The sequence below is a fragment of the Plecotus auritus genome (genome assembly GCF_963455305.1).
Source record: "Plecotus auritus genome assembly, chromosome: 7".
Taxonomy (NCBI): Eukaryota; Metazoa; Chordata; class Mammalia; order Chiroptera; family Vespertilionidae; genus Plecotus; species Plecotus auritus.
The window spans coordinates 8,769,982-8,786,280 of record NC_137774.1 but is presented as its reverse complement, the minus strand read 5'-3'; the positions used below and the strand labels follow the sequence as shown (position 1 = coordinate 8,786,280).

Here is a 16,299-nt window from a genome sequence, read left to right as displayed (position 1 = left end):
CCCCTGCCACCACCGTTATGCTCGCCAGCTGTGAGCTGGCTTCTGGCTGAGTGGCACGCCTGTGGGGGAGCATTGAGCGGCTGCCCGCTGGTGGTCAGTCAGTGCGTGTCATAGTGACTGGTTGTTTGCCGTAGGGCTGAAACTGGCTCTCCATCATCCCCTGAGGGGTTCTAGATTGCGAGAGGGCACAGGCCAAGCCCAGGGACCCCACCGGTGCAAGATCAGGGCCAGGGAAGGATGTGGGAGGTTGGCCAGCCAGGGAGGGACTGCAGGAGGGCTCCAGGTTGTGTCTGGTCATCTCACTCAGTCTCAATTGGACCCCAGCAGCAAGCTAAACTACAGATCAGAGCGTCTGCCCCCTGGTGGTCAGCGCACGTCACAGCAAGCAGTTGAACCTTAGCATATCATTAGCATATTATGCTTTGATTGGTTGAATGGCCAACTGGATGACCGGACACTTAGCATATTAGGCTTTTATTATATAGGACTAGAGGCCTGGTGCACGAAATTCGTGCATGGGGCGGGGGTGTCCCTCAGCCCAGCCTGCACCCTCTCCAATCTGGGACCCCTTGAGGGATGTCTGACTGCCCGTTTAGGCCTGATCCCACCGGGCAGTCGGATATCCCTCTCACAATCCAGGACTGCTGGCTCCCAACTGCTCGCCTGCTTGCCTTCCTGATTGCCCCTAACCGCTTCTGCCTGCCAGCCTGATCACCCCCTATCTACTCCCCTGCCAGCCTGATTGATGCCTAACTGCTCCCCTGCCAGCCTGTTTGCCCCTAACTGCCTTCCCCTGCAGGCCTGGTCACCCCCAACTTCTCTCCTCTGCCGGCTTGGTCACCCCTAACTGCCCTCCCCTGCAGGCTTGATTGCCCCCAACTGCCCTCCCTTGCAGGCCTGGTCCCTCCCAACTACCCTCCCCCGCTGGCCATCTTGTGGTGGCCATCTTGTGTCCACATGGGGGCAGGATCTTTGACCACATGGGGGCAGCCATCTTGTGTGTTGGAGTGATGGTCAATCTGCATATTACTCTTTTATTAGATAGGATAGAAGCCTGCTGCACAGGTGAGGGCCAGCTGGTTTGCCCTGAAGGGTGTCCAGATCAGGGTGGGGGTTCCCTTGGGGCATGGGGCAGCCTGGGCGAGGGGCCTGTGGTGGTTTGCAGGCCGGCCACTCCCCCTGGTGACCCAAGCGGAGGCCCTGGTATCTGGGGTTTATTTATCTTCTACAATTGAAACTTTGTAGCCTGGAGCGGAGCCAAGCCTTCTGCTTGCTCCCTGGTGGCAGCCCTTTCTTTTGGGATTTATGTATCTTCTATAATTGAAACTTTGTAGCTTTAAGCAGAGGCCTGGGCCTGCCAGGGTGTGTGGAAAGCTTGGCTTCCTCCAACGCCAGGGGCAACCCTAGCCTCCTGCTCTTTCCAGCTCTGTGGCTGCCTTCATTTCTGTTTGGATTTATGTATCTTCTATCATTGAAACTTTGTAGCCTTGAGTGGAGGCCTAGGCTGGCAAGGGCAGGCGGAAAGCTTGGCTTCCTGCATTGCCAGGGAAACCCAAGCCTCCCTCCTGCTCTCTGTGGCCGTAGCCATCTTGGTTGGGTTTATTTGTATATTCGCACCTGATTGGCTTGTGGGCGTGGCTTGTGGGTGTAGCAGAGTGATGGTTAATTTGCATATTACTCTTTTATTAGATAGGATGTCCATGAGTACTGGCAATCTGTGTACATGCTGAGCATAACTTGTAAACACAGAACTAAATTCTGCCTTTTGCTTAAACTTTTTTTTGTTTCATATGTTGATAATTTGAGTAATGTGTCTGCATATTATTTATTGATATTTGTTTTTTAAAATATTTTTTATTGATTTTTAGAGAGGAAGGGAGAGGGAGAGAGAAACATCAATGTGAGAATGTAACATTGAGAGGTAGTCTCCTTCACCTCCACCAACGGGGATCGAGCCTACAATCCCAGGATGTGCCCCGACCGGAATTGAACGGGCAACCTTTCTGTGTACTGGATGACACCCAAACAACTGAGCCACACCAGTGAGGGCTATGCATATTATTTAATTACAGTGTAATTTCAGCTCATGTACCATAATGTTTCCATTTGACACTTTTAAGTAATTTATGCATTTTTGACTCTGGGGGACATTTTTGTACTTTAAAAACTATTATGGTAGAGCTCTGGTCAGTTTGGCTCAGTGGATAGAGTGTCTCTGTCTCTCCCCCTCCTTTACACTCTCTAAAAATCAATGGAAAAATATCCTCGGGTGAGCAGTCCAAATTGGGTAACTCATTGGGAAAGAATAACTCTTCTGGAAGCAAACAAATAATTTAAAACATTCTCATTACCTGTTGTGTTTTAAATATTACTTAATCATTGTCACCTATAATTGTTCTCAGAAATTCTCTCCCAATGACAAGTTCATCCAAATAGTACTGTGTATTTGAGTAGTGCTTTGCCAAATATTTTCACGTGTATATAATTTCAAGCAACTGTGAGGCAGGCGTTGTTCCCAAGTACCATCTTTCCCTTTGCTTTCAAGTGTGAAAATTGAGGCTAGGAAATGTAAGTAATTCCTTCCTGGTTACATGGATAATTAGTGACAGTGCCAGGGCAGGGACGCTACAATTGTTAGTAATTGGAATTATTCTTTATTTTTGTATTTTGTTATAGAAGCATACATTTTAATTATGCCCAAATAATGGAAGAATATTAATTTATTTTATCTACAAAATGTGGGTAACATTATACATCTTGTAGGATCGTTGTAAGGATTAGTGATTACGTACAAGCATGCTGAGTGCAGTGTGAGGAGCAGAGTAAGCATTTTGCAAATTCTGGCTGTTACACTTATGGGATTATTTTGATTTTTTTTAATTAGAATATACCATTTGTATTTTTTCTTTTGTTGAAAAACTACAGCCTGGTCGGCATGGTTCAGTGGTTGAGCGTCAACCTATGAACCAGGAGGTCAGGGTATATGCCCAGGTTGCAGGCTCAATCCCCAGTGTGGGGCGTGCAGGGGGCAGCCGATCAATGATTTTCTCTCATCATTGATGTTGCTATCTCTCTCTCTCCCTTCCTCTCTGAAATCATTAAAAAAAAAATATCTAAAAAAACTATAAAAGAAATTCTCTCTCCGCCATGGTTACTGTTTTGTCATTCCCCAAGTGAACTAACCATATTAGAACAATTAAACTCAACACCATGTCTCAAACTCAAACACAATGCAGATTTAGAGTTCATGTTTCAGTTTTATAATTTTTATTATAGTGGTATCATTTACTTTGGTAAATTCATATCCCAGTTTAAAATGCCCCAAAGCAAGTAAAACTTGGTTATAAATTCAAATACTGTATTTTAAAATATACGTTACACACAATAGCTGCATAGTGGAATTACTATTACAAGCAGTTACATTTATGAGGCCCACTATTAAGTTTTTACACTGCATATCAATTACACTAGATATATTGCATTATGATTACTGTTGCTTAGTACAGTAACTTTAGTACAATAGCTTATATGACTGCATTTTCAAAGCTTTAATGAAGTTAGCAGCTTTTAACTGATATTAAACACTTTTATGTATAGGATGTATTTTAGGTTAGATGCTTATGCAAGAATAAGCACTTAACGTGCTGTTGTATCCTTGACAACAAAATTATTCCTTTCACTAAATAGAATAAGCAAGGCTTAAAGAAATCTGAAGTAATTGAAAGAAAATTTTAACTATATCCCTGTATTATGTTAAAGATTAACATAATTTTCTTCTGGTTAGAATATACCTTTTTGTTGTTGTTGAAATAAAGGAGAGAGAGAAAGACACACACACACACAGAGGGAGAGACAGAGAGACAGGTTTCGGTTGAAAAGGCTGTACTAAAATGCTAACATAGCTATAGCCCTTGGATAACTCTTTAGTTGGGAAAAAAGTATGGTGAGTGATACTCAACATATTTTCTGTTTAGAAAAAAAATTAATAGCCTATAAATTTCTAATATTTAAAACAGGTATTTTTTTATTTAAGGTCTTAAAAGAAATATATCTGTATTAAACAAATTAGGTTGTTTAAAAAACTTTACAACACTACTTACTCATAAATATATTTTCTATCCATATTTATTATACTTTTGAACAATTTAAAAACATAAATCCTGCAAATGCTCATAGCTTAGATAATAATACTATTATCTTAATTCACATAAATGATTGCAGGAAATACTTATAATTCTTTATATAATATTTTACCTAATGCTCACACCAAATACTCCAATTAATCACATTCAACTTTACAGATGGGAAAACTGGGATGGGGAGAGGTTGGATAATTGTTCTAGAAATTGTAGTAATCAGCTTTTTATATTTTGTGCAACTGGCCTCTTTTTTGTTGTTGATAGAGGACAATTTTTAAAGTTCTTTGAATAAAGTAACTCTTCTGGAAATCACATAATGACTACAAAACACTTTCAGATGAAGGTTAATTTTATTTAATCAAATTAGAACTGGGCTATGTTCTATACTTTGCTCAGAACTGCTCATGGAAAGTAACTTATTTTTCTAAGTGTGCAAATGATTGTCTCAAAAGGAACATTTTTGGTTAAGGGAATAGAGAGTCCTCTTTAAAAGTTGTATAACTGTTTTCTTTTTCAATTAGAAAACTCTTTGTAGATATAACCAGTCATAGAAGCATGATGAATTACTCAGTGTGGTTCTTACCATAGTACAATCATATTTAGATAAACCACTCCCTTTTCCTTAGAGTATTCAGGCATTAAGTCAAAGATTTTACTAAGCTGCTAATGCTTACCATCTCTGATAAAATTTCAAGGGAACAAAAACGATTATTTGGAGGATAAATAACATAGAAATCATACTGAATTTCTGATTTTATTTGTACTTCCCCTTTCCAAAAAATATATCCATAGTTAAGTTCAGAGAAATTTTGCCCCTTACCACCCCCTCCCCCCGCAAGAGAATCACACATCAATCATAACATTCATACTTAAACTTCCATTTGGGACAGAAGGTGGTCAGCATGGCCCACCGGGGTCCATCTTAATGTCATTTTCAAATCACGTCAAATACTGTCTTTGGGTTAATGAGCTGCTGATGGAGGTTTGATAGAGGGAATACTGCATGATCTCCTCATGATAAGCCTGACTTCTATATCTGGTAGATTATCCTGTTTAGTCTGTAAACACCCTTCATCAGTGGCTGCTAAATGAAGATCAAAGCGAAGAGAAACAGATTTTTTCCTTAACCGAGGGTTATCTTTAAAGAAGGAACCTTCCCATTCTTTAATAACTTCATCCACTTTCTCTGTCCTGAAATGATAAAATAAACCTTTCTATATGAAGATGTATGGATGTATGAAAAAATATGTAATATATATTCCATATGAACAAGAAATCAAGACGTTTGAATGATTTATAATTTACATTTTAAGTTTTACAATGTACATCATGATATTTATAATTTATATACTTTTAAAAATCACATAACTATAATTTCAAGGAATTCTATGGAACGCTCATGGGTTGCTATATTTTTTAAAAAATGGTGAATTAAGGATTGAGCATTCCTTTATCTGAATTGTTGTTTATATACGCTTACTCACGTCAGATGAAAAATCACAGCAAATGAAAATTAGGTTTGGAAACATTCAAACAAGATTACTGAAATTATTCGATTGAAGTTAATTTCTTTACACGTTTATTTTATTGCTTAGTCAGAGTCACTTTACTTACTGAATAGTGCCATGAGCTTCAGTGCTCTCCTTCACGATATTTCCATTTAATATTGCCTGTTTGGTCACTGTTTCCACTTTTTCATTCTCACACTTTTGTGGGACTTTTGTTGAAAAAGAGATTTCATTTATAATGGCTGTGAAAATTTTATTTATGAAATATTAAATTACAATGTTGAAGTATTAATCACAGTCAATGCACATGTTAAAATTTATGTAAATATTGCTTACTTTTGCTACATTAGAGTGTTCAATTTATTTATAATCCCAACAAGTGGCACTTCGCTTTTCAAGTTAATTTACTTATATCAGAAACTCACCTGAAGGTAAAACAAAACCAACTCTACTTGTAGGTTTTTTTTCTTTTTTTCCTCCTTGGATACAACCGTAATATCTGAAATTGGAAAGAATTGTATTATAGGAGCAACAAAGTATTAGCAGATAATGGAAACAAATGCTCACTGATAAGAGAATGGATAAATTGTAGTATATTCATCCAACTGAAATACTATTTAGCAGTGAAAATAAGTGAACTCAGGGTACACTGGATCCTTATGGATGAATCTCCCAAGTACAACATTGAGTGAAAAAAAAGAGTAAGTTTATAAAGGTTAAAATAATATGCAAAGCAATTTCATATTTTGTTTAGGGATACATACATATTCGTATAATAAGCATCAAATTTGGGAGCCAGGTTAGATTGAGGGAGGCGGATGAGATTGGGGGATGTGGTTTAGGTGTGGGGGATGAGGAGTGGAACAGACTTCACCACTGTGTATGTCTCACTGAGCTGGGGGAAGTGCGAACACAGGAGTCATTACATCTTTCTTGATACTTTCTTATATATATTAAATATGGCATAATAAAAATTATATTACAGAAATATTAAAGACCAGGTTACCAATATTGTGAAGAATTAGGAATTAAATAAAATTCACAACCTTTTATTTTATTTAATAATAAATTATATGTATCCTATATAATAAAGAGGAAATATGCAAATTGACTATCACGCCCTCGCACAAGATGGCTGCCCCATGTGGTCAAAGATGCTTGCCCCCAGGTGGTCACAAGATGGCCACCACAAGATGGTCAGCAGGGGAGGGCAGTTGGGGGTGATCGGGCCAGCAGGGGAGTGGTTAGGGGGCCATCAGGCTGGCAGGCAGAAGTGGTTAGGGGCAATCAGGCAGGTAGGCAGGTGAGTGGTTGGGAGCCAGCAGTCATGGATTGTGAGAGGAATGTCCGACTGCCGGTTTAGGCCTGATCCCGTAGTCGGACATCCCCCAAGGGGTCCCAGATTGGGGAGGGTGCAGGCTGGGCTGAGGGAAAACCCCCTCTCCCCCCCCCCCAGTGCATGAATTTTGTGCACCGGGCATCTAGTATTTACATAATACTATTTTAAGCCCTTTACAAACGTTAATTTGTTTAATCTTCACATCAATGCTATGAGGTAGGTAATATTGTTCCCATTTTAGAGATGAGAAAACTGATGCACAGAGAGGTTTAGTAACCTGCCTGGCTTCACTCTGCTAGTAAGTGGTATATTTTGAATTTAATTATGTTTTTCAAAGATTTAGTAAGTGTCAAGACATTATAGGTTAAAGCAGTTTGATAGAAGTCTCAGAATTCTGAAGCAAGCAAGAATAAAGGTTTCTTTTTAAAGAAGAAGTGGTATTTATATACAGTGAAATATTACTCATCCATTAAAAAAAAAAGAATGAAATCTTGTCACCTGCAACAACATGGATGGATCTAGAGCAGTGGTTCTCAACCTTCCTAATGCCGTGACCCTTTAATACAGTTCCTCATGTTGTGGTGACCCCCATCCATAAAATTATTTTCTTTTTTTTTTAATATATTTTATTGATATTTTACAGAGAGGAAGGGAGACGGATAGACAGAAACATTGATGAGAGAGAAACATCGATCAGCTGCCTCCTGCACGCCCCCTACTGGGGACGTGCCCGCAACCAAGGTACATGCCCTTGACCGGAATCGAACCTGGGACCTTTCAGTCTGAAGGCTGACGCTCTATCCACTGAGCCAAACCGGTTTCGGCCATAAAATTATTTTTGTTGCTACTTCATAACTGTACTTTTGCTACTGTTAATGAATCGTAATGTAAAGATCTGTGTTTTCCTATAGTCTTAGGCTCTACAGCAGCGGTTCTCAACCTGTGGGTCGCGACCCACAGATTGAGAACCACTAGCAAGGTCACCTAAGACCATCGGAAAACACAGATATTTACATTACGATTCATTAACAGTAGCAAAATTACAGTTATGAAGTAGCAACGAAAATCATTTTATGGCTGGGGGTCACCACAACATGAGGAACTGTATTAAAGGGTCGCGGCATTAGGAAGGTTGAGAACCACTGCTCTAGAGGGTATTGTGCTGAGTGAAGTAAGTCAGAGAAAGACAAATGCCATATGATTTCTTACATGTGGAATCTAAAAAGCAAAACAAATGAACAAGCGGACCAGAAACAGATCATAGATTCAGAGAACATTTTGATAGATGCCCATGGGAGGGGGTTGGAGGCATGGATGAGGAAGTACAAATTGGTAGTTATAGCATAGTCATGGGGATGTAAAGTACAGTATAGGAAATATAGTCAATAATATTGTAATTACTATGCATGATGTCAGATGGTTACTAGATTTATTAGGTGATTTTTAAAGGTTATATACATGTCTAATCACTGGGTTGTATGTCTGAAACTAATATATTCTATGTTGACTGTACTTGAAAATTAGAAAAAATATATTTAACCAGTTAACTGCCATGCATCCAAAACGGAAACCATCCCCACACGACACTGATGCTTATGGCGTACAAAGGGTTAAAAAAAAAAAGACTAGTTTTGTTTTTATGGGAACATGCAAAATTGGAGGTTGTGCTGTGTTCAAAGCCATATGACCTTCTAAGTGACTGCAGATCATGAAATTGTGTGAATCAATAAGAATTCCTCTTTGGTACCTTTGTTATCAGGACATCTGCGAGTCTTCTAAATCATATACTCCAAACACCATTGCTTTCCGTGGTTGTGATATTTTGGTGTTTGACATGTGGTGGGAGTGGGCCTTCGTGTGTGTGTGTGGGGGGGGGATGTGATAGTAAGAGTTTTCCAGACTTTCTTTGTGGGTGGTCCATATAAGGCAACGAGTAATTCTAAAAGGTTTGGGTGGCAAGGATAGTGAGGGAGTTTAGAAAGGTCACTTTCGTATTGATTGGTAATTCTGACATTCTGTTCTGGACTTGCTGTGCTCCTGTTGTAGCTTATGCCCCTGACTTTGGTTAATTTGTCCATGATTTGTGGAGGCTACAGATACTTCCCATATTCTTTGCAGTGCGTACTACTCCTATTTAATTGTAGAAACTCAGTGGTCCTGCCATGGTGATGATTTCTTTTAGATTTAATTTCTCTGATTACGTCAACAGTGACGTAAGTGGCTCCGCATTTCTGGCCACTTGTCATGAACCATATGGGATTAGGTACCTGATTTCTTCCTTTTCTAGGAGGCGGCGGTACGTTGCTATTTCTTGTTCTAGCCTCATCTTCGTGTTGAGAAGCATCTCATGCTCTTGAAGCTGCTTCTCGATGCCGTGCCTTACTTCCTGTAGCTCTTTTTCCAGTCCTTCAATCACGGCCTCCAGGTCCTGCAGCTGCGTCTGGTAATGCTGCTCACTGGCCTGCAGGGAGTTTTCGAGGCCCCGTTCCTGTTTTAGATAGATCTTCATCAACGAATCAGTGAAACACAATGAGTTTCTGAATTCTGATTTGCAATGTCTTCATTCTATTGTGTTTTTTAAAAAAAATATATTTTATTGATTTTTTTACAGAGAGGAAGAGAGAGGGATAGAGAGTTAGAAACATTGATGAGAGAGAAACATCGATCTGCTACCTCCTGCACACCTCCTACTGGGGATGTGCCCGCAACCAAGGTACATGCCCTTGACCGGAATCGAACCTGGGACCTTTCAGTCCGCAGGCCGACCCTCTATCCACTGAGCCAAACCGGTTAGGGCGTGTTTTTTCTTTTTTAAAAAAAGGTTGTAATAATTCTACAGCACTTAGATGAGAGGTGATGGTTTGGCTTAGTAGATAAAGCATCGGCCTGCAGACTGAAGGGTCCCAGGTTCAGTTGTGGTCAAGGGCACATGCCTAAGTTGTGGGCACGATCCTCAGTAGAGGGTGTGCAGGAGGCAGCCGATCAATGATTCTCTCTCGTCTTTGATGTTTCTGTCTCTCTCTCCCTCTCCCTTCCTCTCTGAAATCAATAAAAAGATATTAAGTGAAAGGTGTTTCCTTACAGCTTTATGTATGGCCTAAATATTTAAAAAATATGTTTTATATATATTTAGAGAGCCTACTATTTCAAAGAAATCCTCTGATAATTTATGTGGTCAAATAATCCTACCTAATAAAGAGGGAATATGCTAATTGACCCTCATGCTGGTGCAAAGATGGTGGCACCCACAGCCAATAAGGAGGGAATATGCTAATTGACTGCCATGCCCTCAAAGATGGCGGCACCCACAGCCACAAGATGGTGGTGCCCAGTCCCCTCAGCCCCACTGGGGCGGCAGGCATGTGGCAAGTCTGGTCCCGCTCCCAGGCAGGCCCAACCTCTCCGTGTGCCTGCCTCCGGAGTCCCCCAGTCCCCTCACTCAGCTCCCCAGCCACCCAGGGCCAGCCCGAGGGGCAGGTAAGCCTCGGCTGGCAGCTGCCCAGCCACCCAGGGCCGCCTGAGGCTCAGGTAACCAGGGCTGGCCGAGGCTTGCATTGCTGGCAGTGGCAGCAGCAGAGGTGTGATGGGGTGTTGCCTTCCCCTGATCGCCGGATCGCCTCCCGCCCCTGAGGGCTCCTGGACTGTGAGAGGGGGCAGGTCGGGCTGAGGGATTCCCCCCTCCAGTGTCTGAATTTTCATGCACTGGGCCTCTAGTAATAACAATAATAACTATGAACCAGTAGGTCAATGGTTCGATTCCTGGTTAGGGGCACATACCGGGTTGTGAGCTCGATCCCCAGGGTGGGGCGTGCAGGAGGCAGCTGATCAATGATTCTCTCTCATCATTGATGTTTCTGTCTCTCCCTCTCCTTTCCTCTCTGAAATCAATAAAAAAAAATTTAAAGAAAGAATAAGAATAAGAATTCTGCAGTGTGATTAACTTATCATTCTTTTTTAAGTATTAAAAACATAGACTATTTAAATAACAAAGCCAAAGCAGAATGCATATAAAAAGCATTTTAGAAAAGTGTTTAAATATTTTCTTATTAGACATCTCAAAAGTATGGACACTCCACTGTGGTGACTTTGGATAATGACAAGAGCTCTATCCCCCACTCCAACAATTAGAGAACCACAGGGCAATAAGCAAGGATCACTTAATTTGTATCAGGGCGAACTAAAGCTTGAGTGAAGGAGGGAAAGGGGTAGTTAAACTAGGACCTGGGGTAGAATTCAGTGGCCTTGATTTCTTGTTCACAGTGAGTTTCTCACTGTAAGGTAATGTGGTTCCTCCCTCCCTCCCCTCCGCCTCCTTAATCAAGTAGCATCTGGGGACTCCATGGGCCAGTTGCTTTGGAGACCAGGCTCACCACAGCATGGAGAGATTCAATTTCCACTTGCAGGTGGTGCCACTGGCGCCGGGCTTCCTTGAGTTCTGCTTGAGCTGCCCTTAAAGCCTCTTCATCTTGGTCCATTTTTTTGCTCAGATCTTCTTCCAGCTAGAAGGGAGCCAACAACAACAATAACAAGAAAAGCAAGAGGACTCTTGAAAGCGAGGCATTTAAGAGCAATGACAGAAAAATAGCATGGGAATAGAATCATTATTTTCTTTAAGTTGTTAGATTACAAATGTATGTTTTAGTGCTTCGTTACTAATCATTTAAATGTCTGAGCAAGTCTGTTGCACTCTCAGCCTCAGTTTTTTTCAGATGTAAACGAACCTCAAAATTCTCTTCCTGCTATGGCAGTCTATGAAATGCAGAAAAAACAATACACCCATTTTAACACAAAGTAACAGTTTACAGGACCTAAGTTTGAGACCTCTGATTCTTAACTTTCCAGTATTTATGGCGTTAATAAGGGATAACGATTGAAATGAGCTACTATTCCCCCCCATATTTTCTTGTTGGTTGCTTTATAAAAGCAGATAAACTGTTATATAACCTAAATTAATCAATTATTGGACTGGGTACATAGATAGGGAATAAATATTGCTGGAAAGTATATTATGAATAATTTAGAGAAGTTATCATAGGCATTAGAAACTCTAAAATAGATTTCAGTATTAAGCTAACCCACTATTGATTTATCTTTTTCAATATGGTCTTTTTAGAAGGCATGCTAATTTTGTTTATCTACAGTAGTAGCAAAAAAATGACTTCCTTAAAAATTGTTTTCTAAATGTCCTCATATTAAATAACAAATGGATTATTGTACAGTTAGCTTTAAATGTTCTTATACTGATGTTGAAAGTCAATGAAAGTATCTTTTGACAGGATTCTGAACATTTGGCCCCACAAGCAGTAGGAGCAGTGTATGAAATTGGTTGTAATATTTTGAAGCAAAAGTTACTACCTTTTTATGTTTTTATAAAAATGCATTTTAAAATTAAAAAAATGTAATATGATGGTGCAACAGATTTTATGAAAAAGGAAACACTGCAGTACATGAAAGTCTGTAATGAAGTTTAGGACCAAGTATTAGATAACATTTATATGTTTGTTTTTTTTAAAATTGGTTTTATTTATTTTTATTTTTTATTTTTTTTATAGAGAGGAAGGGAGAGGGATAGAGAGTTAGAAACACCGATGAGAGAGAAACATCTATCAGCTGCCTCCTGCACACTCCCCACTGGGGATGTGCCTGCAACCAAGGTACATGCCCTTGACCGGAATCGAACCTGGGACCCTTGAGTCGGCAGGCCGACGCTCTATCCACTGAGCTAAACAGGTTAGGGCTATATGTTTCTTTTGATTTGTTGTTCTCAGCGTTGTTGGCAAAAGCAAGCAGCATCAGAGCAGCTACCAAAGAAAGTGTTGAGAATTTAGGAGATAGGAGTGCATGAAAACGATGGTATTCATTGGTCTTTTGGATTTGGGGATGGGCAGCGAAGCTTGGATAGTAGCTAGTTTCTGAAGATGGCCTGCAATGAACCGCCCGTCCCAAAATGGATGTCTTTGTGTGGTGGCCTTCCACATTGGATCTGGGCTGACCTACATCTTGCTTTAGCCCGTAGAATGTGGCAGAAGTGTCAGTTTTAGGCCTAAGCCTTAAGAAGTCCTGACAACTTGCACTTCCATGCTTTTGGACCAACATGTAAGAAATCTGCAGAATCTGTTGGAGGGATCATATAGAGAGGCCAGACGGAAAGGGATCCCCAGGCTGCATGGAGAGAGAGAAACACTTGTCTCTGCTGAGCCAGCCCTTCAAAAATCCCAAGGTGCCAGGTCCATGAATGAGCCACCTTGGATGACCCAGCCCAGTCGTGTCCCAAGATGATTGCAGTCCCAGCCAATGTCACGTACAGCTGAAGTCACCCCCAATGAACCTAGTCAAGCCACAGAATCATGAGAGGGAATACAATGACTTCTTTACCCTAAGTTTTGGGGTAGTAGTTATATAGTAATAGGTAACTGAAATAGCTCCCTATTGTGTAATAATTAAACAGGCTTTCTTGAATTTATTTCAGCTGATTCTGAATTCTTGGAAAACAACCCCCTAAGGTAGATATGTTAAAAAGACTAAACAAAATGTACTGTATGTGGTCTAGCTTTTCGGCTTTAGCTGATGCATTTCAGCATTGTGACTTGTAAACTAAATAACTTGTATTTTTACTAATGCAAAAAAAAGTGTTTGTTAGGTTTATAATTTTCAGAAATTGTCATTAAAATTGTCACCCCCCCCCCTTTCTTTGTAAAAGGTGAATGAACTATTCCAACAGTTAAATATCCCAGTGACTCTGCTTAATCCAGGATACTAATCATTGACTGACAATGTTATCCAGAGGTAAAACTTATAATATTACTAAAAATGAATTGCTAATGGCGTAAAGTCCCATGATTTCCCAGCAATACTTTTCCCCCTTTTTGTGATGTTCTTAAGTAAATTCCTTGCAGTATTTGGGTGCTCAGAATAGGACTTGAACTCAGATATGGTAGGTAAACTAAAAAAAAAAAAAAAAAAATCCTTGAATTTCTGAATCTTTGTTTCTAAAATATTTGTTTGTACCTTTGTTTAAAGATTTGAGATCCTAATTAATTGCTGAAGGTGTTTGTCACTTTAAAACAAAGTAAGTCTATAAAAACTAGGATTTAACCCTTATTTAACTTGGCTCTCTCGTCTTTAAAACTTAAATATAGCATGCCTAAATATTGGAAATAAACATTCTCATCTTATAGCACAAAAGCAAAAAGCTATAATCTAAGTGGAGAATCTATCAATTGGTGGTGGTGGTGCGGGGGGCGGGGGGAGGGGGTTGATGGTCCCGATTTATATTAGAATTGTTCTGAATGCCCTGTTCTTAAGCCCAGATGATTTCTATTTATAACGATCTGGAATAAAACTGAACTCATTACAAATATTTAGAAATATTTTACTTAGTTTTCCTCAACAAAGTGTGCAAGCTAATAAATCTTACTATAAAGCTTGCCATTTTAAAGATGTCATTTAAATTATCTCTATACATAACTCTGTATTATCTTTGAAGGATATTTGAAATGCTTCCTCCTTGGAGGATGTCGAGAGAGGTTCGAGTGCACCATTTTATTGTATGTTGACCCCATGGTTTATTAATGATCGTTACCTCATAATTTACATAAAAATTAAATGCATCAATCAACACTTATTTCATGGTCACTTAACAGTATAATCACAGCATTCCCCCCTGTCGTCCCCGTCACATTGCAGTAAAACCTACATTCCTTCCCCAGTATATGCTGCATTGAAAAGGAAATACTGTACCTCAGAGAGGCCGGGACAGGAATTGGATAGACATGGATTGTCTCCTTATCCTGGAGGGTGTCTGTCTGTATGAAATCATTACCTGGATCCTTGTTGAGAGCACGGTCTCTATCTGATTTCTGGTGAGGAGCTTTTCATAGTTTGCCCTGATCTCATTGAGTAGCTGGGACAGCTCCATTCTTTTCCCATCCTCCACCTTGGCTAACTGAACCTTATCGATAGGATGAGTCGCTGCTGCAGCAGCACTGCTCTGTCTGCCTCCCAGCCCAGAGCCCCGTGGAGCCTTAAAGACACAGAGCTTCTTTTTCACAAGCCATGGAAATTCCCGTGTTCCTATTTAATTATGCAAATATTTGCTAAACCCTTTTCTCCTGTTGTTGGTATAGTTGAAATGTCAGACCCTCCATAAAGGAACAACAACCACAAAAATGAAAACATCCTCAGTATTTCTGAATTGGTTCTCTGTAAAACTGAGCACTTTTTTGGGGGAAGAAAAAAGAAAAGGTAATTTATCTCATGGGAATGAAATCAGGCATAATATAAGGACAATTATATTTTGTTTTCCCAAGATATTGCATGGAAATAAATCTGGGCCCAAAACATGATAGCTGAATTTTCTTTTACAGATTTGCTCACCATTTGAATTCCCTAAACAAATGCCGTGGTAGGGCATTAGGATAGGGTGTACGTCTTGGATATTCTGACAGTTACTGGAGAAAGCCACCGTCAGATTCAGTGGACAGTTGTCATTCGCCACAGGTCTGATTGATTGTACTTCTCTCAGATGCATACGGTGTGGCTCACGTTGGGCTGCTGGCCTGACAGCGGGTTTGATGTACTGACGTGAATTCCTGACGGCACATTACAGATGAAACCACAGCGAGAGGTAAGTGCTAACAGTGTACCAGAGCTGAGAGCTAACACTTGCCCCGTTTTAACAAGGTTGAGAAAAGGACCACCAGATGTCCCCAGACAGGGTGTATTCACTGAGGTCGGATTCACTGTGCGGTTGCTCCTTTCAATAGTCAACACAGAGTTAATGACAGCTCATCTCATAAATAGAACATTTGTGCAGCTCTTTGAACTTTAAAAAGCACCTTTCCATCTATCATTGCATCCAATCTTCACCTCCCTGTCATTTTTGTACCAGTAAAGACTGAGGCAGGAGGGGTTAAAGTGTCTTGCCCAAGGTCACATGGTGATGTAATGGCATGGTTGGGACTGGGACTTTGGTTGGTTGGTTGTGTTCCATATATTGCATCCCCTGTCTCTGCATTCGCCCTCTCCCTGCCTAAATTTCTTGTTTAAGCTGGCCAGCTAGTTGCTAGATGTGACTGAAATGTCTTTGAGACTAGATCTGTTGTTATTGTTATTTGTAGAATGGCTTGGCTGAAATTGTATCTGGAGCATCGTTCAGGAAACAGTCCTCGGCTCTCGCACTCACAGGACCTTTGAATGTGCATGCATCATGCTCCCTCAATTTTTGAATTAACTCACTGCTGGCCAGCCCAGTCTGTGCGGGGCATTCCCACAGTCCCCTCCAAACAAAGCTGGTGGTTTATAGCCCCTGCTC

At 40.5% G+C, this 16,299-nt stretch overlaps 1 protein-coding gene across 6 annotated transcripts; it reads right to left on the bottom strand.

The window, feature by feature from the left end:
- Positions 1-3,241: 3,241 nt before the first annotated feature.
- On the bottom strand, positions 3,242-15,000 carry KRT222 (keratin 222). 6 transcript variants are annotated; one of them, XM_080679604.1, is made up of 6 exons: positions 14,809-15,000; positions 11,357-11,485; positions 9,254-9,474; positions 6,073-6,146; positions 5,754-5,889; positions 3,242-5,330 (listed from the first exon to the last, which is right to left on the bottom strand). In XM_080679604.1, the coding sequence occupies exons 1-6, from the start codon at positions 14,902-14,904 to the stop codon at positions 5,102-5,104; spliced, it is 885 nt and encodes a 294-aa protein (XP_080535730.1). In that variant the 5' UTR covers positions 14,905-15,000; the 3' UTR covers positions 3,242-5,101. The 6 variants fall into 6 exon arrangements, with proteins under 6 accessions (XP_080535730.1, XP_080535729.1, XP_080535734.1 ...); XM_080679603.1 differs by having other exon boundaries at positions 3,246-5,330; positions 9,254-9,489; XM_080679608.1 differs by having other exon boundaries at positions 3,246-5,330; positions 14,727-14,988.
- Positions 15,001-16,299: the final 1,299 nt, after the last annotated feature.